The following is a 24,757-nucleotide window of genomic DNA, read 5'->3' as shown; positions in this document are numbered from 1 at the left end:
AGGTCCTCCGAGGCCAGCGGCCCTAGTCTGGAGCATTACAGCGCAAGCCCGGAACTGCGCCGCCGCGCTGCGGCTGGAAGCTCCGCCCACTAACGCGAGAGCGCAACGGCAGAGTCTCGTGAGGGCTGCTCGAGGAGTCCCTACGGAAGCTGCGGAACGCGGGTCTCGGCCGCGGGAACTGACTGGGCGTTTCCGTTCCCGGCGTCTCGCCGCAGGTAGGGAATGGAGCGAGAGGGCGACTGGCGCTCCGGGACTCTGGGGGATGTCCCCGGCCCCACGGGATGCGAGTGTTGGCCCTGTCTCTCCCCTCTGCCCCGGGGCCGGCTGAGCTCTTCACAACCCACCGGGCCAGTCCACAGCGCGATTCAACCTGCAAACGTCCACCTGCTCGGGGGCTTTGCTTCTTGTACCTTTCACTGGGTCATTCAGCTCACCCCGGGTTTTTTAACCGCGGCATTATTGCCGTTTGGAGCCGGAAAATGCTCCGTTGTGGGGCTGTCCTGTGTACTGCGGGATGTTGAGCAAGCATCCCTGGTTTCTACCCAATAGATGCCAGTAGCACCTGCTCTCCCCTGCCCCCGGTTCTGAGAACCGTGAATGTCTCCGGACACTGCCATGTGTCCTCTGGGAGGCAAAGTTACCCGTGGTTGAAAACTAGTGAGCTAAACTTTGAGTACCCATCGTTGTACGTGCTGTGAAGATAGGTGAGCCGGGTCCCCCATATACTTAAATCTAATTAGAAAGGAAAGGAACCAGTCTCTCGAGAAGCAATAATGAAAACATTACAGCCAGAGAATTGACTAAGAGCTAAGATGCATTGTAGACCGGGTAAAGATTTTAGAAAAAGTGGTTGGAGATGGACATGAGTGGGCACATCTCTGAAAAGTTAATAAAAAAAATCAGGACCCTTTCAAGAGCAGTGAGGCATCTGGCCTGGCTCCAGAGTCCCATGCTGTGGGTATAAGGTATCTAGGCCCCATGAGGACAAAATTGGGCCAGTGATGGTTTTGTGAACAGCACTGATGAGTACAATGAATTTTCACCCCTGGCGGTGAAAGACTTAGAGAATTTAAGAGGCATCAAGAGTGACAGGGCTTCCATAAGAGGTAGAGAGCGTGTAGGTTGGTGTTGGGAAATACTTGGAGAAGGAGGAATTTGGGTGGGCTTTGAAAGACGGGTGAGGTTTACACATGGAATCAGGGAGCGTATTCCAGGCATGGAGAGAGAAATAAATCTGGAGTGGACACGATCAGTTGGGGAGAAAAAAAGTATACCAGTCCACTGTAGCCAAGGTAGAGCAATGAGGATGAGAAAAGCTCTACAGAGCAACATGGGACTACATTTTTGATACTGGTACTTGATCCCTGTAGATGAGAAACATTAAGGCTTTTGAGCAAATAGTGAGATGATGAAAAATGTCGTAAGACGATGTTAATATGTTGCAAGTACTGTTAAATAGAAACATCTGTGCCTGAAGACCCTCTTACCCCCAACCTTTGGCGCCCAAATTGAATAGATTTAGATTAAATGTCCAAAAGCCAGCATAACCTCACTTATGGTGAGGTAGAGGAATTGCTTTTAATATTAATAGGAAAAATACCCTATTAGAGAACTATCAACAGTATTCATCCTGCTTATTGCAGTGCCACACTAGGTTAGTCTTCCAGCTCCAGGTCTGTGGAACAAGTGAAGCCACTGCTGTTGGGAGCATAGGGAAGTTTTCCAGAAGTTTCTCTATAGAGGCTGTAAAGAGGTTTGCTGTAAAAATGGGTGGTTTTGGAACTGGCATCCATGAGTTGTCTCGGAGGGGCCTTCTAAGTTCATTGGGTTCATCCTCCCACTCTGGCACTACTAGTGGTCTTCCAGCCTCCCCTTATCACACTTCTAGTGATCGGGGTGGGGGGGTGGTGTGTCACTTCACAAGGCAGTCTGATAGTTCTTTAATTATTACAAAGTTCTCAATTACATTGACCCAAATGTCTTTCCATGTAACCTCAAAGGAGCAGCCCTAGGCTTGGCCTCTGGAACAGTTTGGAATAAGTCTGTCTAGTTCAGAGCTAGCAAATACTTGGCGCTCCCATAGGCACTGCCCTCTCCCAAACCCGTAGCAGATGCGGGTAACTGATCACAGCAGTCTTTCCCCCGGACCACCGTTAGTCTCAGAATCTTTCTCAGCACCAGTTCCTGGCCTTCACTGCTAGTTGATTAGAATGGGCTCATGGGAAAAAACCCATTTGCCATCCCTAGTCAAATCCCTTCCCATTAGACAGCATCGTATTTAAAGACTGCACCATAGCCCACTGCCCCCGCAAAAAACGTCTCCCCACCGCCCCCGGTTTAAACATCCTCAGTTCCTTCAGTAGCTTTTGTCTTGTTTCCAGAGCATTCCCTAGCCTAGATGCCTCCCTCCTCCCAGCACACACATTTCAGAGTTAATGATTTTAAAATGTGATTCCCAGAACTGAGCATGTCCCCCAGAGATGGTATTATTAGTGATGAGGACATCATCTTCTCTTAATGCAGCCTAGAATTGCATTCGCTTTTTCAGCCACTGTATCAGATTGCCACCTCCGATTTAGCTGGCAATAAATGAAAACCGGTTCTCATAGATGAGCTAGCTGCTCTTATACTAGGTTTCCCACATCCTATTGTCGTGCGGTTGATTTAAGCCCAAGTACAGGACTTTATTTCAAATCCTTTTAGATTCCATCCTGTTCATGTCACCTATTTCTCCTAGCCGTGGAGATCTTTGGAATCCTAACTTTAGCCTTCTAATAAATTAGGTGCCCTTAGCTTGTTATCTTTGGGTGTGGTAAACTGGCTTCATCTCAGTTACTGATGCAAACCTTGGGCTGGACTAGGTTAAGGTCAACCTCAAAGGCTCCCTAGAGACCCCATGCTGTCGACTGACGTGGAGCACTTTGACATTCCAGTCAGCCCTGCACCGTCCCTCCTTCAGCAGAGAACGAGCACTTCCCGGGCCCCGGCACTGCTGCGGCTCTGGGGGTACCACAGGCTGTCATCCAGGCTACAGGTCTCTTAGGTAGAGACTACAGGACTTCAGAAAGTGACTCACCGTCTCCGTAACCCACTCTTTTTGTCTAGGGATTCACATTAAATGACTTAGTTTGTCATAAAAGCCCCCAGCATGGTGTCTGACTGACGACAGGCATTTAATACCTATTTCTGTTGGTGTTTTAATCTCTTTGGAAGTACTCAGACCGGGAGGCAAGCCTCTTTGTTTCTCAGAGTTGGAATGACAGTTACTGGCTCTTTTCTGTTCCTGTGATTTCTCAAACGTCACTGACCAGTAGTTACACCGTCAGCTGTCAACCCAACTGTTTCTTTAACATATGTCTTGGGGTTCACAGCCTGCCTAACCTAACTGCTTCCACACTTGCCGTGTGAAAATCATTCTTTGAGAAAACCCAAGTTCAGCACACCTGTGTCCCGTGTTATTTATGTACCAGGTGCCTCAACTAATTGACCTTTCTCCCTTGCTTTTCCCTGTGGTAGCCTGAAAGCCTTCCACACATTTCAGCTTGTTTTGGGCTTTTGCCCTTCTGATGCTAGCCTCACAGGTTTCTAGTCCCATTTTTATGTTCATTACTAGTTAGTGCCCTCCTTCTTACATCCTGTACACGGTCTTTTCAGTGAAATCCAGAGCTCCTTGTGCATTTTAGTTACCTCTCTCAAAAGCAGCTCAAGACACTCTAGCCACCACAGACAGCTGTTTTCACCACAAATGGGAGTCCTGGCTCCCCTCCCTTCAGCCAACAAGTCCTGCCCTTATAAGGGAGGATTTCTTCATTGGTACTTTAACAACTATGGCAACTTCTCACAAACGTGCTGTTCATCAACCCAGACACAGCATTCATCAGTCAGGCCCCTGAGGCCCCGAGGGCCTCGACACTGGAACTTTCAGAAGCTTCTCGTCCTTGAGGAGAGTTAATCCCCACAACGCCTCTCTTTCCTGCATTCCCTCTCCTATATTCCAGCACCGTCCCTCGCGCCCCACACACACACTGCCCAAACGATGGCCCCCTCCTCACAGGTCCTTTCGGCAAGGGGGGCGGAAGGGCTGTTAGCTGTAGGGGATACTTGCTGGGAAAACCCAGCCTCAGCCGCTGTTCTCTTCCATACTCTCATCCCCCTACTGTTCCCAGGGGCTTCACCTCGATGCACCATGGCCCGCCCTCCCCCCGCTTGCCACAGGGCTCTGAAACCCGCGTCCCATGGAAAATAAACTCACTTTGTCCCCAGTCTCTATAGAATGCACCTTCTACCTTTATTGCTGACACTTACGGGAGTATTTCCTTTTTTCTTATACCTGCAGGTTTTTTCAGCTTTGACGTGTTAGTTTCCTACTGTGCCCATAACACATTACCACAGATTTACTGGCTTAAAACGACACAAGTTTACCATCTTACAGTTCTGTAGCATACACGTCCAACATGGGTCTCACTGGGCTGAAATCCCCTCTGGAGGCTCTCGGGAAGAATCTGTTTCTTGGGCTTCCCTGGTGGCGCAGTGGTTGAGAGTCTGCCTGCCTGTGCAGGGGACGTGGGTTCGTGCCCCGGTCCGGGAGGATCCCATATGCCGCAGAGCGGCTTGGCCTGTGAGCTATGACCGCTGAGGCTGCGCATCCGGAGCCTGTGCTCCGCAACAGGAGACGCCACAACAGTGAGGCCCGCGTACCGCAAAAAAAAAAAGAAAAAAAAAAGAATCTGTTTCTTTGTCCTTTCCAGCTTCTAGAGGCTGCCCGCATTCGTCAGCGCATGACGCCCTCCTCTATCTTCAAAGCCAGCAATGATGTAGCTCCGCGGCGATCCTTCCACAGCCACGCTTCCCCCTGACTTTCCTTGGGGGCGGCCCTCTTCCACTTTTAAAGGCCCTTGTAATTACATTGGGCCCACCTGAGTAGCCCAGGATTCTCGCCCTATCTGAAGATCAGCTGATGAGCAGCCTTAGTTCCATCTGCAGCCTTAATGCCCTTTGCCATGTATTGAATACGTTAACATTCACAGGTTTCCGACATTAGGATGTGGACATCTTGGTGGGGCTCGGGGGAGCTATTCTGGCTACCGCCACACGTTCAAAACTGACCTGTTCATTTCCATCCCTCTTCCCTCTCTTTCTTATTTCTGTTCTCAGTGAATAGGTTCATCATCTTGATATTCTGCTTGATCACCTCAGCCAGACATTTTGGAAACATGCTAGATTCTTCCCGCAGCTCCCCAGTGTAATCCATCGCCAAGCTCTGTGTGACTGCCTCCATAACCTCAAGCCCTTGGAGACACTTGAAGGGCCCCTATTTTAGGTGATGGAAAAATTGAGCAGGTGTAGATCATCTCCATCCTCGCGGAAAGTTCCCTTATCAGACAGCACGGAATTCTAGAGCGTGTCTCACCTCTGCTCACGACCTAGGCAGAGAAGCCCCAAGTATTAAATGACTGGACATTCCCTTCCTGAGACAAAACGGTTATGTTCTCCTGTGGCTTCCTTTTCTTCCACTACACCTTTCAGCTTTTCCTTGTCAGAATGGAATCGAGAGCTGCATACCTTCTTCAGCTGTGTGTGAAATCACACGATTGGCAGCTCTGGTTCTGCGTAGCTGAGCAGTTTGTGATCGACCGTTTATGCGGTATTTCCTGCAGTTGCCTTTCTGTTTATCCTCACACTGTTCTTAGGATGTGCTTGTCTCCCAGACCCAGGTCTTCATATAGGGTTGAGTGGGTTTGGGGGAAGGCGGGGAGGAGGGTAATCTTCCTTATACATATATTGTCTCTTGCTGCTTCTAAATGTGTGTAGGGGGAGAAGCATCTTCCTTACAGTATTTTTTTTCCCCTGCTGCTGCTTAAATGTTTGTGCTGAAGAAAGTAAGCCCTTCCCTTGGCAAACTCCAGCTATGAAACGTATTCCGGCAAGAATGAATGATGTCATTGTTTACTTGGTTAAAATTTCAGGCTCCCATCCCTCTTTCCCTCACTTGTGCTGGAGAATTACTGCCAATTCTCCTAGTTTTGTAGAGTTTTTGTATCGTTCCTGCCCGTCTTTGTTGTCCAGTTTTACTGTTTGGGTCTTTTTCTCATCTTTCCCCTTTTTCTGTAAAGGGCCAGATGGTCTCTGTGGCGACCACCCCATGCTGCCATTGTAGGGCAAGAGCAGCCTTAGACGGTAGTAAGAGGACGGACCAGGCCAGATAGGGCCTGCAGGCCGTAGTGTGCCAACCGCTGCCCCAAATAACCTTTTAAATCTGACTCACTTCATCATGCCACAGGTCTCCTATCTTCCTTTTCTTCCAGTCACGGCCTTCCAATTCCAGAGTGAAAGGGGCCAGCTGTGCCGTGATTTCCTCTACAAAATGTTGTACTCATCAGGAAATACATTTCCGAAGTCTTCGGATGTCGTCTCATGGAAGTCCCAGTGAGGCTCGACGGGCCCTGGGTTCGGACACACCTTACTGTACGCTCCCAGTGAAGCAGATCCCCGCCCCATGAGGGGGCCTTCCTAGGCCCCACGTCTCCACGTGCCTGCGCTCATGTCGCTAGAGCTAGACGTGAACCTAGCTTGGTCTGATTCCAAAAATCTCGTATGAAAAATGCATACATAAATGCATCCGCCCATCTGTCCGTCCATCCATCCAGATTTTGATTGTGCTAAATGCCCCAGAATCACCGATTTCTCCCCCACCCCCCACTTTCTCTGTTTTATTCCTGTAGCAAACCTATTAATCCTCGTTCCAAGACCTCTTAATGACTCAGAATGTCTTCCTTTTGGATTATGACTTCTTCCATCTCTTCTAGAGTACAAAACTGTTTCTTCCTCTCTCATAAATGGTGTTTGAAGAGGCATATAACAGGATCTTTTATGTGCGGAGTTACATTCATAACATAGACCTTTCAGGTAGGAATACAAGTACCACACAGTCTGTAGCTGACCGCTCTAGGAGCTCTCCTTTCTGTAAAGGACACGCGCTAGAGTGGTTCTTAGCTTCTTTGGAAGCATCCTTCCTGAAAATTTCTAAGTTATTTCCTCATCAGCACCCAGGTGTTAGTGCCAATGCTGACTGATCTAGTCCAAGTTTAAGCCAGCTTACCCTAAATGTTCCACACTTTCAGATCATGAGAATGTTGTTCTTAGGATTTCATATTAGAGGTCTTCCAGTTTCCCTATGAAAATGTAGCAGTGGATTCTCCAGTACATATCACAGATAAAGAATTTGTATCATCCAAAAGCCATGTATCTACGGTGGCATACTGGAAAGCATGCCGAGCTTAGGGGCCACCTCCTCTGCAATTCAGGTTTAAGTTAAAAAAAAAAAAAATGGAGTTCGTCACTTCCTGGTTTTTGGTTTTCAGTATTGAGTACTAAAAATATGTGTTATTTCCATTTAACTAGGAGCTATATATTGAAGACAATGTCTGGAAGCTTCTACTTTGTCATTGTTGGTCACCATGATAATCCAGTTTTTGAAATGGAGTTTTTGCCAGCTGGAAAAGCAGAATCCAAAGTGCGTATGGAACCTTAAAAAATTCCATAACAATTGTCCTGTTGTTGTAACGATAATGGTGTGATGTGATTTTAGAACTGCAAGAGATCTGGACAGATGAGGTAACTACAAACCCAGCACAAATGAGGCTTGCTCTGCAGTCCCACAGGTTGATAGAAGCCAGCCAGGAGCATCCTCTGAATTGTTTGTTCGTGCTCTAATTCAGCACACACTTGGCACGCACTAGCAGATGCCCTGGGTCTCCTCTCCCTGGTCATCAGTTCCCTCTTTCACCTCCTGTGAAGGTGGCTCCTTGAGCACATAGAAACATAGCTCACCTGCAGTGGGAAATGCCAGGGAAGTCCCTTCTGTCCCCGTGAATCACCTTTTTCAGCAGGACATACGTGCTAGATCCACTACCCCGGGAGGGTTAAAAGAGACCCCGACTTACACGTCCTTCTATTGCCCCTGAGACGGCGGCCTTTTTCCGTGACCCCAACGTGGCACCCACTGGCCGCGTGGTGCCCTCGTGCTCTCCTCTCCCGTGACACCACCCAACCTTCTTGCTGTCAAGAGTGGTTCCCGAAAAACAAGCTTCAGGAACATGTTGCCACTGAGAGTAAACAGAGCCATAGAGTCTTGGGATGAGCATAGCTGGTGCCTTCCATCTCCCTGTACAAGTGCACATTCCAAATAAATTGCCGACAGGTTATGCTATGTTTCTCCCAACCTCCAAAAATAGGCTTGAAAGTCCCTTAAGACAGGAACTGATTTTGAAATTAGTAGTGACTTGTAATGTCCAGTGCAAGACGCTTTTCAACTATTCAGATCTTGCCACTAAGATATGATAGAAATCCAAGGTATTATCCTAGCCCGTGTTGCTACATTATTTTCCCACATTCACATGAGCACATTGCTCGTTAAAACTTGGATGTGAGGCATCCCTGCAGCAGTAGTTGCTTTGTGTGGTATACGGCTACTGGCAGTTTCTCTCACTCCAGCGGCCTCGCGGTAGGCAAAACAGTGCGTGTAAAACTAGCATCACGTGACTTGATCTTTCTCCTGCTACCGCTTACCTTCGTAAACCATTTCTACAGTTTTCTTCTAATGTCTCAAGATTGATCATCAGTGTAAAGGAAGACACTACTGTGAGCCAGACAAAACACATCCATTTCCCTGAGGATTAAATTAGCTTTGTCACGGTGCCGTGAGTGAAGTATAAACATGCTTTACCTACGCGAGGGATTCCAGGGCAACATGGCCGCCCAGTCACGGGAACAGCCTCCTCAGCAAGGAAGTTATGTTCGTTTCCCAGGGCCGGTGTCACAGAGTACCAGAAACGGTGTGCCTTAGAACAGAAACGTCTTGTCTCACAGTTGGGGAGGCCTGAGTCTGAGATCAAGCTGTCAGCAGGGCCATGCCCGTCCAGAGGCGCTAGGGAAGGTCTGTTCCAGGCCTTTCTCCCAGCTTCTGGCAGTTCTCGGCTTGTGGCAGGAGAACTGCAGTCCTCACATGCCAGTCTCCCTAGGTGTGCGACTGTCTCCAGATTCCCCCCTTTTATAAATACATCAGTCATTGTATTAGGGACCCATTCAACCGTAGCATGACCTCATGGTAACTAATTACATCTGCAATGACCCTCTTTGCAAATACGGCCACATTCTAAGGTACCGAGGGTTAGGACTGCAACATAGGGATTGGGGGAGGGGGGACAAATTCAACCTGTAACAGAGGTGTTCTTTGAAAAATGCATTTTGAAAGTAAGAATTCCACAGGAGTGAGACTGCATTCCAGGTTATGAATTCCTTCTGCACATTTTGCTGGGACAGACCCTCCTTCTTCAGTTAGGCCTTTACAGTCCATGAAAAGGACACCCGCGGCTTCGACAGGACCACCTGGCACTGTCGGCACAAGGGACTGTACGCAGCTGGGGCTCAGCCTGGCCGCCTGCCACTCCCAGGTGCCCTGCCATGTGAGCTCCCTGTACCTCAAGATGGCCTGTGCCAGGCTGTCTCCACTGCTCACCGGGTGTCACCGCACACGAAGCCCCGCCTCCTACCCCCAGCCCCACCCGAGGCCTGTACTCACCACCTGTTTAGCTCCAGCCTACCTTGTTTTTCTCCTGTCTTCCTCCTCTAAAAAGATGCGAGCTTCTTGAAAGCAGGATCTGAGCTGAGGGGAGGGGAGGAATGGGGAGGGGGAGAAAAACAAACAAAAAAGCAGGATCTACTTTTTTCTTTTAATGTAGTATATCCTTTTTTCACATGCTTAAATGGTTACAGAACTTGGTAACTTGCTTCTTGCAAAATTTTAAAAATATAGTTTCTTGGACACATTTCATTTACTAATTGGCTGTTTCTATTTATTGAGTTTTTGATACCAGATTAGAAAATAGAAAATAATGTGAAAGCACTGAAGACCTCTGTCTCATGACAATAATCTAAGTAAAAGCAGAAAGCTTCCCCCCCGCACCCCAGAAAGCTGTGTCTAGCGTTTGCAGAGTGAAGTCTGGCTGTCTTGGCGCTGTAAGGAAATGTTAATCTGGTGCTGCTCGCTGCCACCTAGGACGATCACCGCCATCTGAACCAGTTCATAGCTCACGCGGCTCTCGACCTCGTAGATGAGAACATGTGGCTGTCAAACAACATGTACTTGAAGACGGTGGACAAGTTCAACGAGTGGTTTGTTTCAGCATTCGTCACTGCGGGTCATATCCTTACCTGTTTAATAAAGAGCTCTAACAAAGGGTTGGGGTAACAGACTAGACCAACATGGGACCTAGATGCCAGGTTCTGAGTCTGTGGACTGCAAAATATTAGGTAAACATGGCCACTTACGGGGCTTTTATTTTTTTAGGGGGAAAAAACACCTTTTGTTTAACATAATTTTAAAACCAAGTCTCATATATAAAGTTAAGGTTTATCTGAACCATATCAATGGTGATTTTATTTTGTAGTTATTTTCTAACTTAAAAGGATTATGTTCTCTTCAAGATAAAACTAACCTAACTTTGAACCCAGTTTACGGATTCACCTTTTCCATCGCAAAATACACTGCATGTGACTCATTTGAAGAATATTGTGACTGATCGCTTTTCAGTTTTCATTTCTAAAGATTATACCTTAATTATTTCACATATGAGATTTATTATGCTGCATGACATCAGGCAAGAAGACGGGATAAAGAACTTCTTTACTGATGTCTATGATTTATACATAAAGGTATGATATGTTCTGTACCTTGTAAAATCTGGTTATAAAAGAGATTCCAACTTTGGCAGGACACTGGCCTGTTGAGGCAGCCCCCTTAGACCGCACAGCTCTCCTCTCAGCAGAGCTCTCCTTCCAGCAGGACCGTTCCGGCAGCTCCTTCACCAGGCAGGTCTCTACCACCAGCTTAACACGTATGCAGGACAACTCGTAGTTATTTTTAAATCAGTTTCATTCTCCCCCTTTTGGTGCATATAGTTGATTTTATGAGGGAACCCTAAAGTGAGAGACAGAAGCAGTCTGTATAAGGGAAGTTGCTTCATAATTTTAATGTAAAATGTTTTCCATCTACTTAACAAGTAAGTTACAGTGCAATGAATGTAGATCATAAACAGGAAGTGATTCATGTATTATCAAAGTCACTCAAGGAGAAAGGGGCCACACGCGTTTCTTGATACTCATTTGGAAAAAATGAAATAGTAATAAGATATGAGTGGTTAAACTGCAGTGCTGACAGTATATTCTTAATAATTTAAACATTCTCTAATTGGACAAGGTTTTTTGCATCTCAGCACAGTTAACAATCAATATTCCTAGTCAGAAGTAGCAAATAAGAATATTTAGCCATCTTATCAAGATGGACATCAAGTGATTAAGGTGTAAAAGTTGGTAACTCCTTTCCTCATTTGTGATTCCATCCAGTACTAATTTTCCCTCACACATATGATATACTCATTACATTATCTGAGAAACTGATCACTTACCTTGTGTTAAAGGAGAGTATTAAAAACCTGATTGTTAAAAACTACCGCACAAGAGTAACTTTTAAAAGCAGTGTGGTATAACTTTTCCTCCACTCTGAGCATATCAGATTTTTAGTGTGTTTTATATAGCCAAAGGGCCTACCGGATGAATCCACATCTTGATAATGAACGTTGAATCTAGTTGTATTTCACACACACGGTGGATCCCGGGAGTTGGTTTTGCTCACACAGGCAGCACTTACCATACGTGCCACCATGGGTTTTGCCACAGGTACTTCCCTTAAACACCAAGACAGAAATTTCCTTAAGGGGCTGTTAATATTTAACAGTGGAACATCTTCATTAAAACTTAAAAATGTGGTCTTCAGACTTTTGCTTTGAATGTCTTTAATGACTTAATTTAAAACTTTAAAAGATTTTCCTTTTAGAGACTTAATGATGTCAGCCTTTTCACCTTAATACTTTCTTCTCTTCTAGTTTGCAATGAATCCATTTTATGAACCCAATTCTCCTATTCGATCAAGTGCATTTGACAGAAAAGTTCAGTTTCTTGGGAAGAAACACCTTTTAAGCTGAATGCAAAAAATTCAGAAGTAAACAGTGTCACTACAATGGGGTGTACTCAGGAATGTGTACATTGTAAGTAACTTGATTAAACAGCATGGAAAAATTTTAGTTGTAGTCTCAATTTATCTAAACCTAATGAAATTGCTTTTATATTTTAAAATAGCATATTCAGTTTCTTATGATTATCAACAGATTGTTATTTGCTTGTGAACAGTGTTATTTATGAAGAGCTCTTCATCAGTAAGCTTGAAGTATTTTTATTTTAAAAATTGAGAATAAGCTTTTGACTTTCCTCATTCAGATAGCTTGATCTTGTTGTAACAATCCTGAACCGAATGTCATGGTCAAGATTTGGTAGAGGCAGATTTAAACCCAAAAGCTTCTGCAGTAGGGAATGAAGTTGACAGCACATACATGGGTTCATCTGTACATCTAGAGATGTTATGAAAAGGTATAGGTAGTATACACAGAAGTAGTATATGTACACTAAGAAGCCAAGAAGCCAGAGCAGACAGCTTTGCAGTGCCAAGTGCCACAGGTCTGCCCCTGTCGGAGACTGGGAACAGTGATCCTGCTGTAATCCTTGAATCCTGGATCCATGTTTGTCAAGTGGGAGGCTAGGACCAAAGTGACAGGTTATGTTCTTATGTTTCCTTTCCCTCAGACAGTAAACTAAAGATTAAGTGAACCCGTTGATAGCTGTACTAGTAAACAGTTGTAAAGCAGTTTTAGAATTGTAAACAAAGAAAAGCTTGCATCACATTTAACACTTGCGCTCTTGGCCATCTTGGCCACTTAGGCTGTATACCGGAGGGGGCAGGAGTGGCCTCTCTTTTGTACTGTAAGAGCGTGGGATCTTACAGTAAACCAGTAAATGTCCATTGAAAAGCAAGTAATATAACCGCGTTATTTTCTGTGCTAATGGTGAGCACCTGAAGAATTTTGTTCCATTCTGAATAACCTGAGCAAGTAATTCAAAGTTTGGTCCTGTATCTTTGTGTGAAGTTGCTAGCATAATTTTTTACCATATTTATTTGATTTCCTAAATAAAGATGTTTGTCCAAGATTGTGGAAGTTTAATATCGATTTTTTTTATTCTTTTTTTTTTTTGGCCACCCTGCGCGGCTTGCAGGATCTTAGTTCCCTGACCAGGGATCAAACACGGGCCCGGGCAGTGAAAACGCCGAGCCCTAACCACTGGACCGCCAGGGGAGTCCCAATATTGAATTTTTTAAGTGCTACTCATCCCACCACTACTACTACCATTTTAGTCCTGTTTCCCCTAATGAAAGTCTGCATATTATCATATATTGCAACTCATTTTACAGGATTCAAATCGCCTCAAACTTAGGTGCCGGAGCAGAAAAGAGATACTCAGCTAGAAATCCAGGAGTGATGTCCGCCATGCTAATTGGAGAGACCCACACATGTACTTACTGTATACAGTTTGCTCTGCCCTCAATGAGCATGTAGTGCAGAGGGTGGCAATGCTCCAGTGAGGAGCAGCAGCGTGATGCTTCAGCAGGAGGCTGTAGCATGGAGATGGTTTGGATCCCAGCTCAGCCACACAACAGCAGTGCCCTGCAAACAGCCTTGGCACCAGGCTTGTGATGGTGAGATGGGAACGAATAACACAGGCCCCATGGGAGTAGATCAGTGTAGTTAAGTGTCAGATTTCACGTATGACTGCCTCTGAAGGAGCATGAAGGCAGATTCAGTGATGAGCGTAGGAGTGGGTAGGACCTCAAAGGAGGGCCGTGCTGGGAAAGCCTGTGGGCACACGGATAGGACAGCTCAAAGGATGGAACCAGGGCTGGTACAAGGGGAAAAACAGGCGCTGACCATTAAAAAAGCAAAAGAAGGGCTTCCCTGGTGGCGCAGTGGTTGAGAGTCCGCCTGCCAATGCAGGGGACACGGGTTCGTGCCCCGGTCCGGGAAGATCCCACATGCCGCGGAGCAGCTGGGCCCGTGAGCCATGGCCACTGGGCCTGCGCGTCCGGAGCCTGTGCTCCGCAACGGGAGAGGTCCCAACAGTGGGAGGCCCGCGTACCGCAAAAAACAAAACAACAAAAAAAAAACGGCAAAAGAGCCGGCAAAACTCGTATCTGGTAGTAGATGACCATCACTTAAAGCTCTGGAACACAAGACCAACTGGGGGACATCAGTAGCACCCAGGGCATCAGGCTCCACTGAGCACACGCAAGTCAGCATTAAACCTGTAATCTACGTTAGCACTCCCGAAGTGATCCAAATAGAATGCACAAATCGGGTTTGGTCCTCTTCCATTGCCTAGGATGCTTCGGTGGTGCCCACGTTCTCCACGTATGTAGAGACCTTTGGTCTCTCCTCCACCCTGCTACACCTGTGTCCTTTCACTTTATGGTCAGGACAGCACTTCCTGGTTGACAGTCCACGGTGGTAACTTCTCAGAATCCACTGACTACACAGATCCTCTTTTCTACCTAACGCTTCCTTGCCCCACAAGCCGCTGGCACTGTGGATGGAACTGGCGTCACAGGGTCATGCTATTGAAGTGAAAGCTTACACAAGGTTTTATAGAAATGTAAAACGCCAGGTTTTAACATGAGGACCATCTAGGATGTTTTAACTTCAACTAGGGAGTTTTCCCCAAGGGGAAGAAGGTGACAAAAGCAGTAATTCACTGAGGAACGTGCACTTTTCCATCTTCCACGTGGCACATTGTAATTGCTACATCGACTAGCAAGTGTACATCTGTCCATCCTCCCAAGTTCAGTAGTTTGCCTTTTTCTTAACCCTGAACTCTGTCTCCAAGGCTTTACATGCGCAGACAGCACGAAAGCACCTGTCATCACGGCGGCAGCCGCCGGCCCCTAACACTGGGGCCCGGCCCTGAACGGGACAGCACGCTCCGCAGTCCTTCCCTCCCGCCTGCTCCCTCGGGCTCCGCAGCTGCTCCGCCCCTCTTGCCGCCACCGCAGTCGCCTGCTTTGCTCCCCAGCTCTCACTTTTTCCCTAGTTCTCATCTTTGTGTAAGTAACACCAGCCAGGCAAAGCCCGTGTTACTTTCTTAAAAGATTCAGATTTTCAGCTACCTTCTGCTGCTGTCTGAAGAGCTCCTCCGTCAGGTGAACGAGTTGTCGTTGCTGTGAAGGAGGAAGCTAGTCAGTCAGGTCCTGTTCCTCCTCCTCTCGTCCCATTTCAGTACTGGGTTTGGTCAGCCTCTGTTCACTGGGTCCCTTTAAGTCACGCTGTGAAGCTCCATTACTCTCCCTTCCGTCAGCCTGTCTACACACACGAGGATTCGGTCCTTTGATCCTTTTTCGCTGCCCAGCTCTAGACCTCTGGAATGCCAACTAATCTAATCCCTGAATATTTAGCTGAAAAAGCGGTTATTGAAAAGATGCTTCAAAGTTTAGAAAAACCACTAAGGTACTAGTTAAATCTATACAAGTATCAAAATTATACATTTTGTAAATACCTACACACACACACACAGACGTGTAATGGGCTGAATTGTGTCCCCCCCCACCCCAAATTCATAATCAACAGACCTAGCCCCCAGTCCCTCAGAACGTAACTGTATTTGGAGACAGGCCCTTTAAGGAGTTAATGTGAGTTCAATTGAGCCCATTAGGGTGGTCCCTTAATCCAGTCTCACTGGTGTTCTTATAAGAGGAGGAAATCTGGACACAGAGAGATGGGGTGTGTGTGTGTGTGTGTGTGTGTGTGTGTGTGTGTGTGTGGAGTGTGTGCAGAGGAAAGATCCCCTGCAAACCATGGAGAGAGGACTCAGGAAAAACTAAACCTATCAACACCTTGATCTTGGACCTCTAGCCTCCAGAACTATGAGAAAAGAAATCCCTATTGTTTAAACCACCGGGTATGCATGTTATGGCAGCAGTAGTGAACTAACACAATATGCTTTCCTTACGTACTAAAAATCTAGACGGATACCCAAGAAACTGACACACGGCTGCCTCCACGTGCAGGAACTCGGTGGCAAGGGTAGATATCTGTCCCTTGTGCCTTATAATGTTCAACCGTGTGACTCTATCATCTATTCAAATGATAAACAAATGTACTCCTAATATCCATTGGTGACCAAGGTGTGGGAAACTTTAATATACTACTGCTAGCTAGCTATCAGCAGAGAACGGTTTGAATAAACTGTTAGACATCCATGCAGCAGATAAATGAGGTAGGTCTACTATATAATGGACATATACCCAGACAGATTGAGAGAAAAGGGCAAGTCACAAAACAATGAGTACACATGATTTAAAATAACAAAGCATGTCCCCTAGAGAAAAAAACAAAGGGAATATATACTACACACTCGTTTCTTAATGGTGGATTCCTATTTTGTTTTCTGAATGGAGGATTATAGTTTGGTGGGGCGGGGCGGAATTGATTATAAATAATAAAAACTACAGCTCTCTTTAACCTGAGACTATAAGGAGATTTAATTTCCCCAGATTTAAAATGTGAAAATGTTTTGCTTAGAGCCAAATCTGTTGTGTTAGGAAATTAGATTTTCAAAAGCTGAGCTTACTGTATTGGCGTTCTGTGTCAAGTGGTTCCAAGGAGCGGGGCCAGGGAGAGAAATCTCTCAACCTAGCTGTTCCGAAATGTACTCCCCCGCACAGGACAGCCCCCCAAAAGCTTGTCGCTTGATAACCCACCGCTCCACAGCCAAGGGTCCTGTCCTCTCTAACACATGCGCCTGGCATTGGTGTGCCTCTGCGGGATGGGATCGGCATGAATGGCGCAGTGGGTGCACTTTACCCACGAAAGACCACAACTTGCTCTATCAATAAGGCTGCTCATTGCAGCAGAATGACGAAAAATCTCCTTGAGACCAAATCACTAAACAAAGCTCAGTGATGTAGAAGACACAGAATAAATACATGACCAAATAAAGATGTCTTCATTTACCCGCACACACAGTACAATCCAGAAGCAGTACCTCCTCCAAGAGTGATAAAGCCGGCTTCTGTGTTGGGGGTCGAGGGGGGCACACAAACGACAAGTGATTACAAGTGAGATCAATCCTGATACGTAGAATGAAAAAGCGAACACGCACATAATTCTAAACCGAATGAACACATCCTCAAATCACATGACTACACGGCAAATGCACTGGATTTTAAACTTTAATATCTAACATTATTGCTTTAGGACATGTTTTCCCTGAACCAGGAACAGAGTGCTAATTACATAAAAATATACACATAGAAAAAGTAGTTCTCCATTTTCCCGGGGAAAAAACAGTAACTTCTAGAATACTCAAGTGTTTTGTTTTAATTATAAAGTCCTGGTCATCTCATTTATTAGCTCTGTGACATACATATTTAAATTAAACATTATTAGACAACCGTTACAACTTATAAAGGTAAGGTGCCGTTACTGCGTAAAGAGATTCTCCTGTGAGTGGATGTGTCCCTTCTCCCACCCACTAACAAGGCAGCAATATGGTTAGTTTAATTTTGTGAGTACACGATCCATTGCTGCAAACACGAATTCTCGTCTCCACCCTGTGCTTATCTGTGCATGTGTGTGACCTGGTTAGATCGCAAGGGCAACCTCTCGAACTTCAACAGCAAGATGAGCTGGGCTTGGGCTTTCGGTGCAGACTGACCGTGTCTGTCTGCATCAAGTGATCTGACCTATCCTCGGTAGCAAGCACTCTTCGAACTGCTTCCTCAAAGGCCGCTGCAACATTCGTGGCATCTTTTGCACTTGTTTCAAAGTAAGGATAGTCGCCGTTGTCCCTGCACCAGGCTTGAGCTTCTTCTGCAGACACCTGCCGCTCGCTGATGTCAACCTTGTTACCCAAAATCACAAAAGGAAAGCTTTCGGGCTCTTTCACATCCGCATAATATATGAATTCTTTCTTCCAGTTACTCAAATTCTGGAAGCTTTGAGAATCATCGACGCTAAAAGTAAGCAGGCAACAGTCAGAACCTCTGTAAAATGGCGTCCTCAGGCTTCTGAACCGCTCTTGACCGGCGGTGTCCCAAATCTGCATGGTAACAAAATGTCCATCCACCTCCAAATCTTTATTTAAAAATTCCACACCTATTGTATGGAAGAGTTGGGCATCAAACTTATTAGTCACATATCTGTTCATTAGAGAACTCTTCCCAACTCCACCATCTCCAAGGAGAATTACTTTAAAAAGCGATGATTTTCCTGCCATTTTTAATCTCAAGATCTCTGATTTCGGAACCCTGTAAAATAAAAGGGCACCATTACATTCCTTTAGACCTGTACATGGTTCTACATGCCTCTATGAATGTCAGTGTCTAAGGGAAATAAAACACAGAGCCCCAATTCCTTTCTGCGCAGGGAATACCGGACGGCAAGAGATGTCACCTACTGAGCCCTGCACCTTGTGCCAGGCACCACCCGACCATCACTCTCTCTGACAGCTGCTGAGGGCTCATTCTTCCCCTTCCTCGGGTCACCGCTGACTGAGGCTAGCACTCAAGGCCAAGTCTGACCCCAAAGACTGTCCTCTCAACCGTTCCTCTTGGCTCACAATAAGCCCTGCCACCATCTGTTAGAGTTGCAGTAGGACACCGAAGTGGGCACGTTTCTGTAGCAACTGCAAACAGCCCTCTGGTGGCACGGTGACAGTGTTCACTGATGGCTTTCCTCTCAGGCCAGCGGGTTTCTAGACAACCCCCTCTTTCTCTCTCCCAGCGCCATCACCATAGGAGCTGGTAAGCAGGAAACCAGAGACAGAACTGACTGATCTGGCTGTGAACAGACCGAAGCCAACCACTGAGTAAAGGACTCTATTCTTTTCATTAGGAACACTATTTTGAGTTGGCTAACATTAATGTCCGCACCACTCGAATTTTTGATATAATATTATAACCTAGCACATTCTACCCACAAGATTCATTTGGGCAGCTCCAACTCTTCTGAACAAATGTGAGCCTGGGCTGTTACTCGTGTGTTTCGAGGGGGAATGAAATGAACATTAAACAAAAATGTGGTACCATGTGTACCCTTTAGGGGAAGCCCTGGGGCAGGACTAACTCCCCCTCCCCACCACCAGTCCCCAGGGGGGGCTTGGGGGGGTACGGAGATTCAGACACCCTTTTGTAGGCTGGTGGGAGCACTATTCCTATTTAAGGCTTCTGTTTTTATTCTTTATTATGAAAAATTTCAAACATACACAATTTCTGAATAATGAGAATAATATGATGACACCTCACAGACCCTAAACCTAGCTTCACCAATTATCAACTTACAGCAAATCTTGTTTCTTCCATAGCGTCCCATTCTCCCTTCTGCCCAATTATTTTGAATCAAATTATATCATTTAAACTGTAAATATTTCAGTATTAAATGGCTTTTAAGATATTTGTAAAGGAAGACAACCTTTAGAGTAGCACTAACAGAATTTTCTGCAACGATGGAGATGTCCTCCATCTGGACTGTCAGCCACTACCCACAAGTGGCTAGTGGGAGCTAGGAAATGAATTTATATAAAATGAAAATGAATTTATATAAAATTATATTTTATATAATTATATACATATATATAAATGAATTTATATAAAATAATATTTTATATTATTTTCACTAATTTGAATAGTCACATTTAAAGAGCCAACAACTGTATTGGACAGCACAGCCCTAGAGCAAAATTGGTAATTAACTTTAACATGAAAGTAGATATTGTGAATCCCTCAGTGGGAAGATAATAAAGGCATGAACAATAATTGTTGTATTGACTAGGATGAATTTGCAAAATCACTGCAGTAAACAAACATTATCTGGCAATCGCCTGGTTATATGCAAGTATGACCCAGTATAATGTAACTGAACAATTCCCGTAACGTGCAAGAATTCTGCATTTCCTACTACATGCTACACACTATTCTTACAAATATGTGGCAACTTGTCCCTAACTCTTATTGGTGTTTTTAAATTACTACAGTAATTACTACTATAATTAATACAATTTAAATTGGCCAACAAAAGTGTGAGGCAAAGTGTGTACTACTTGGAGACTTTTCGACTTCAGTGGATGGCTCTGCCCAATGCCCAGGCTAAATTAATGTTAGGGAGGAAACTCAAACTATCTCAAGCCCTTTAATTTCCTGACATAGTAACAGTGCACTAAATCGGTTCCTTTGTTTAATTCTTTGGAATCTTGATTACACGACTTCAACTTAGAAAAAAAGAGTAGCAAAACCAAAACAGCACACCAACTATTCTGACACAAGGAAAGCATCTAATGCTCCCTCCTTAACATTCTTCAGTGCTTCTCCAGAGATTCAGTTCTAAGTCCAACTTCTAAGGCAAGACACCTGACCCTGCTCCCCATTCCTGGCATCAGCCATTCAGAAACGCACTGTCACAGGGAAGTGAAACTCAGATCCACGGGCTCAGCCCTCACGCTCGCCCTTGCCTTCGTCCCCACACGTGCTGCTCGCTCTGCTGGCGAACCCAGCCCCGCTTCACGAACTAACCACGGGGCCCTCAGAACCGCTCAGCACAGTCATCCCCCACACTGGGAACCTCCTCCAGCAGCCCCCCATCCCAAGACTGTTCCTTTCCCACGATTTTGAAGATACATAAACACAGACGTTCCACGTTGTGTTACAAGGGTGTAACAGATGTGCTGAATTCTAGTCTATCATTTATCTCAGGATTTTAATAAGTCTCTAACTGCCTCACTGGACACAAAGTTTCATTGTACAGCATCAACGTGTTAGGATCTGTACATCAAATTATAAACCAGACTGTGCAATCTGACAACCTCCACCCAGATGTGTGGTTACATACATCTACCAAATTAAGTCTTAGAAATTCCTTGAGATTTGTAATTCATTAACTCTATCAGGACACTTTCATAGTCCTTTTCTTTTTTCATAATAATGTGGGATTTCCTAGTTTGTGCCCTTATTCTGAGCAAGCAAATTTGGGATATGCTAGACCCACACACCAGGAAATAGGGTACAATTTTTTACATTTCTCATCTATAGTTTGGGGCTTCCCAGATATCCTATTTGGGGGTACGTTGGCATTTGTTCAAACAACTAATCCAGACATAAACAGCTCTCCGAGTCTAACTGCAGCATTGAATATAAACATGCATGGTGATATAATTATACAAACTATCTTATTTCCCACTGACATCTAACAAAAGCTAGCTTCATGCAATCTCTACATTAACATAATGAGTTTATGAACATTAAAAATGTTCCCTTTTTCTTCTCTGAAAACAGTAAAATGCTTTGAAACTTCTTTAGTATAAGCTGAATGAATAAAGGTATCCTGATACGTTCTTTTCAAAACTTACCTTAAAATGTAATATGAAGGCCTTTTATACTCCAGTTTAGAAGGACTGCCCAAAGGCAATATTCTTCACCCAAGCTAAAACATGACTTTAGCAATCAGCTAAACCCTACAAAGAAATATGCATAAGAAAAGCATGTCACATAAGCCATAATCTCACCTTAATTGTTCAGTTCAAACATCACCATCTGCAAAGAAAAAATCATAAAGCACACCTTAGCAATGTACATTCAATCTGTTTTCATAACTTTAAGAGTAAACACAAGAATTAAAATGCAAAAGAAATGTCTGACTTCCATTAGTAGCTAGATTCTTAATTTAAAAGGAAAACTACACCTGAAAGCTGCCCATGACCTTTCTCAGCCTAAAAATAGCCCTAGAATCAAATACTACACCTTAACCATTGTTGTTTTCCAACAAGTTTTTCACCTGCCCCCACCCATCCTACCTTTCTAAGTATCCCATTTAGACAGCTGTAAAATTTGGTTAAGATGAAATGTAAAATATAAATTATTCAAAATCTGCCCAAATTTTGAGTGGTTCAGAACAACCATATTCCACAGAATAAAGCTAAAACAAAGAAGGAAAAAAGAAGGACCACTCAAGGGAGAGGCACCCAATGTGACACAGGAAACGTCAGGCAAAGACTAAAGGCAGTGCAGAATTTCGTGAAGCTTCTTTCTGGGCAGTCAAGGCAGACAGGAAACTTTGTGAGCAAATGGAGGCCCACCGTCAGAAAGGAGAACTGGTTCCCTGTGCCAAAGGCCAAGAGCACAGACTTGTGGACAAGCTATTTGACATCCTGCAGCTCTGGGGACTCTGGTGACAGCAGTACCTACCTCTAGGGCTGTCGGGGAGATCCACTTGGACATGGACAACAGGGAAAGCGGTTCACCACTGTGCCAGGCTCATTACAGGAGTGCAGGGAGTTTCTGTGGAATGGACACATGAAGAAGTCTTTACTGGGAGTTTTACAGAAACTAGGTAGATTTCTTTTATGGCCATTTCTTCAGTCAAATTTCAGAAGAGTCATGGGCAGAACAAACGAGAGGGCAATGCAGGCAGACATTAGGAAGCCAAAGGATCCCAGTCCTACAGACCAAATTCAGGGTGAAGGTTTCCTGTGCTGAGTAGGCAGAGCTGTGCTAAAGTACTAGCCTCTTTCGGTCTAAACCCACAGTTCCAAACCCCTGTCCCTCCCTTTTTTAAAAGCAAAGGGCATTTTTGTGGGACTTACATAAAGCAGCCTTCAACTTATAAATTCAATCGATGAAAAAAATGCTACCCTTCAGAATCTTGATATTTGGGGGTTAAGGATAAAATCACCACCATTACCACGCTAACACTGACTGAGCCCTGCAAGCCACTGACTCTGCTTCACTGTGTTCACTCCTCACAAGCCTCTCATTATCCCTACCCTATGGATGAAGACTGACTCAGAGACGTTACGGTCCTTGCTTGAGCTCACACAGCTAGTGGGGGGGGGGACGGGGGGAGTGAGATCGGAATGCGACCCACTCCAAAGCGCAGTAGTTAACCCACAGGCGCGGCAGTCTTGGCTGCCTTTGCATTTATTTCAGAGGGTTCTCCTGTTACTCTCGTACGTACAATGAAAAGAAGGGGTAGCAATGGCAAGCGTCTTCCACTTGCTTGCTTTATTTCGAGACCTGCACAAAAACAAGTTAATCTGACAGAACTACTAGTATTCAATCCACTGACACATAGATAAAGCACATCTGAGTTCTATTAGAGTTTCCACAGTTTGAACATGTTTTAAATGCAATTGCAATCACACATCTGCAGAACCCTGCGGCGCCTCCCAGAAGCACGTGGAGCAGGTGGGAAAGCAGTTCTGCAGGAGTCCTCAGTGTGTGCCTCCCCGGGCCAGGCACTCAGGATGCAGGCCACACTCAGGCCCTGGCAGGTGGGGCGAGTAGTTGGGGGAGCTGACAATCCGGGCACAAACCCTCTTGCATTACAACTGATGCAAGTCTTACAGATGAGAGGTACGTGCTATAGAGTACAACACCCAACCAAAACCCAAAGAACAGCTTAAACAGTGCGGGGATTCTGCCCCTGCGGCTCCCTAGGTCAGACCAGACCTCAGGTGTGAGCATCTCACGGAGCTGCGTGATTCCAGCTATCAAGGGAATTACATTTTCATCCAACATGATCCTGTAACAGAGAGCTACTTCACCTGCCGCTCAGTTAAAGAAAGTGGTAACTTCCAAGGCCAGAGGACCACCGGCAGTGTTCACCTGCGTTAGCGCGAGACTATGCACCAGTCTCCAGCATGGGCTGTTCTAAAGCAGCGTCTCCACGACCGTGTCAGGAGCACGCTGTCCTTAGGACCAGCCTCCCCAAAGGCTGAGTCCACTGCTGGGGGATTTGGTCTGACCACCGACAAAGCTCAGCAGCAGGAGGAGGAACCTGTGAGAAGGGGGAGGAGCCAGAACCAGGAAGCGGGACCAGTGGTGCGAAGGCCCTGCCAAGGCACCCCGCACGTCCCGGGAGAGCCCAGGGTGGGCCGAACACCTGGAGCCACGGAGAGCGGAGCAAGCTGTGACGACGGGACTAGAGGGGCAGGGCCTCAGCAGCCACGGTAGGATTTCCGCTGACACCCTCGGAGTGAGCGGAGCCCTGAAATGGCTTCTGCAGCCCACAACCTGAACAGATGCGGAGTCCAGAAAGGTAGCGGGCTGCGATCAAGAGCAGACTGTGGCAAGGGCGGGAGGGAGGCCTCGGGTAGAGCTGCGATGGATCCCTTATGATCCCTCTCAACTGTCAATACCAATGGTATCAGCGAGCTCTGGGGTTGAAAACTGCGGTAGTTGGGCCTCGTACTTGAGACTGCAGTAGGATATTCACTACAAACCCTTCCTCCTGCTCTCTGGTGGGCGGCGAACTCCTGCTCACCCTTGGAGATGCAGCTAGACCTCGTCTCCCCGTGAAGCCCTTCCCCTGCGCTCCTAGCACACCCTGAACGTACCTCTATGTGCAGAGACAATACTGAAATCAGCATGCCTATCATGGCAATTTCTTTTTTTAAAATAGTTATATGCATGAGTGTGGTCTTGGTTGCAGCACGTGGGCTCCTTCGTTGCAGCACGCGGGCTCCTTAGTTGTGGCATGTGAACTCTTAGTTGCGGCATGCATGTGGGATCTAGTTCCCTGACCAGGGATCAAACCTGGGCCCCCTGCATTGGGAGCACGGAGTCTTATCCACTGCACCACCAGGGAAGTCCCATGGTAATTTCATTTTTATAATGAAACAAGCTCTCTAAAAAGATTCAATTAATGGAAATGTATTATACCATGACAAAAATGCCCAGACTTTTCCCTGAGTTGTCAGTTTTCTAGACTCTACCAAAAAATACATCCCCATACCATTCTAAAACCATCTTGAAAGAAAGGAAGGGAGGGAA

General features: G+C 45.8%; 2 protein-coding genes across 2 annotated transcripts; one reads left to right on the top strand and one right to left on the bottom strand.

The window, feature by feature from the left end:
* The first annotated feature begins 104 nt into the window (after positions 1 to 104).
* TRAPPC2 (trafficking protein particle complex subunit 2) lies at positions 105 to 13,096 on the top strand. Its single transcript, XM_065900740.1, has 5 exons — positions 105 to 215; positions 7,402 to 7,513; positions 10,058 to 10,202; positions 10,628 to 10,713; positions 11,943 to 13,096. The coding sequence occupies exons 2-5, from the start codon at positions 7,421 to 7,423 to the stop codon at positions 12,039 to 12,041; spliced, it is 423 nt and encodes a 140-aa protein (XP_065756812.1). The 5' UTR covers positions 105 to 215; positions 7,402 to 7,420; the 3' UTR covers positions 12,042 to 13,096.
* A 4,511-nt stretch (positions 13,097 to 17,607) lies between these two features.
* RAB9A (RAB9A, member RAS oncogene family) lies at positions 17,608 to 18,213 on the bottom strand. Its single transcript, XM_065901021.1, has one exon. It carries the CDS (start codon positions 18,211 to 18,213, stop codon positions 17,608 to 17,610), a length of 606 nt encoding a protein of 201 aa, XP_065757093.1.
* Between the last annotated feature and the right edge of the window lie 6,544 nt (positions 18,214 to 24,757).

This window comes from Phocoena phocoena, chromosome X, assembly GCF_963924675.1.
Source record: "Phocoena phocoena chromosome X, mPhoPho1.1, whole genome shotgun sequence".
Lineage (NCBI taxonomy): Eukaryota > Metazoa > Chordata > Mammalia > Artiodactyla > Phocoenidae > Phocoena > Phocoena phocoena.
This window is presented reverse-complemented; position numbering and strand designations above follow the sequence as displayed.

Bases quoted from the DNA above. Each gene is read 5' to 3' on its own strand.
- TRAPPC2 (XM_065900740.1), top strand. From the start codon at position 7,421: ATGTCTGGAAGCTTCTACTTTGTCATTGTTGGTCACCATGATAATCCA. The intron at 10,203-10,627 runs ATATCCTTACCT...TAATTATTTCAC, and splicing joins AGCATTCGTCACTGCGGGTC to ATATGAGATTTATTATGCTG. The intron at 10,714-11,942 runs GTATGATATGTT...CTTCTCTTCTAG, and splicing joins TCTATGATTTATACATAAAG to TTTGCAATGAATCCATTTTA.
- RAB9A (XM_065901021.1), bottom strand. From the start codon at position 18,213: ATGGCAGGAAAATCATCGCTTTTTAAAGTAATTCTCCTTGGAGATGGT.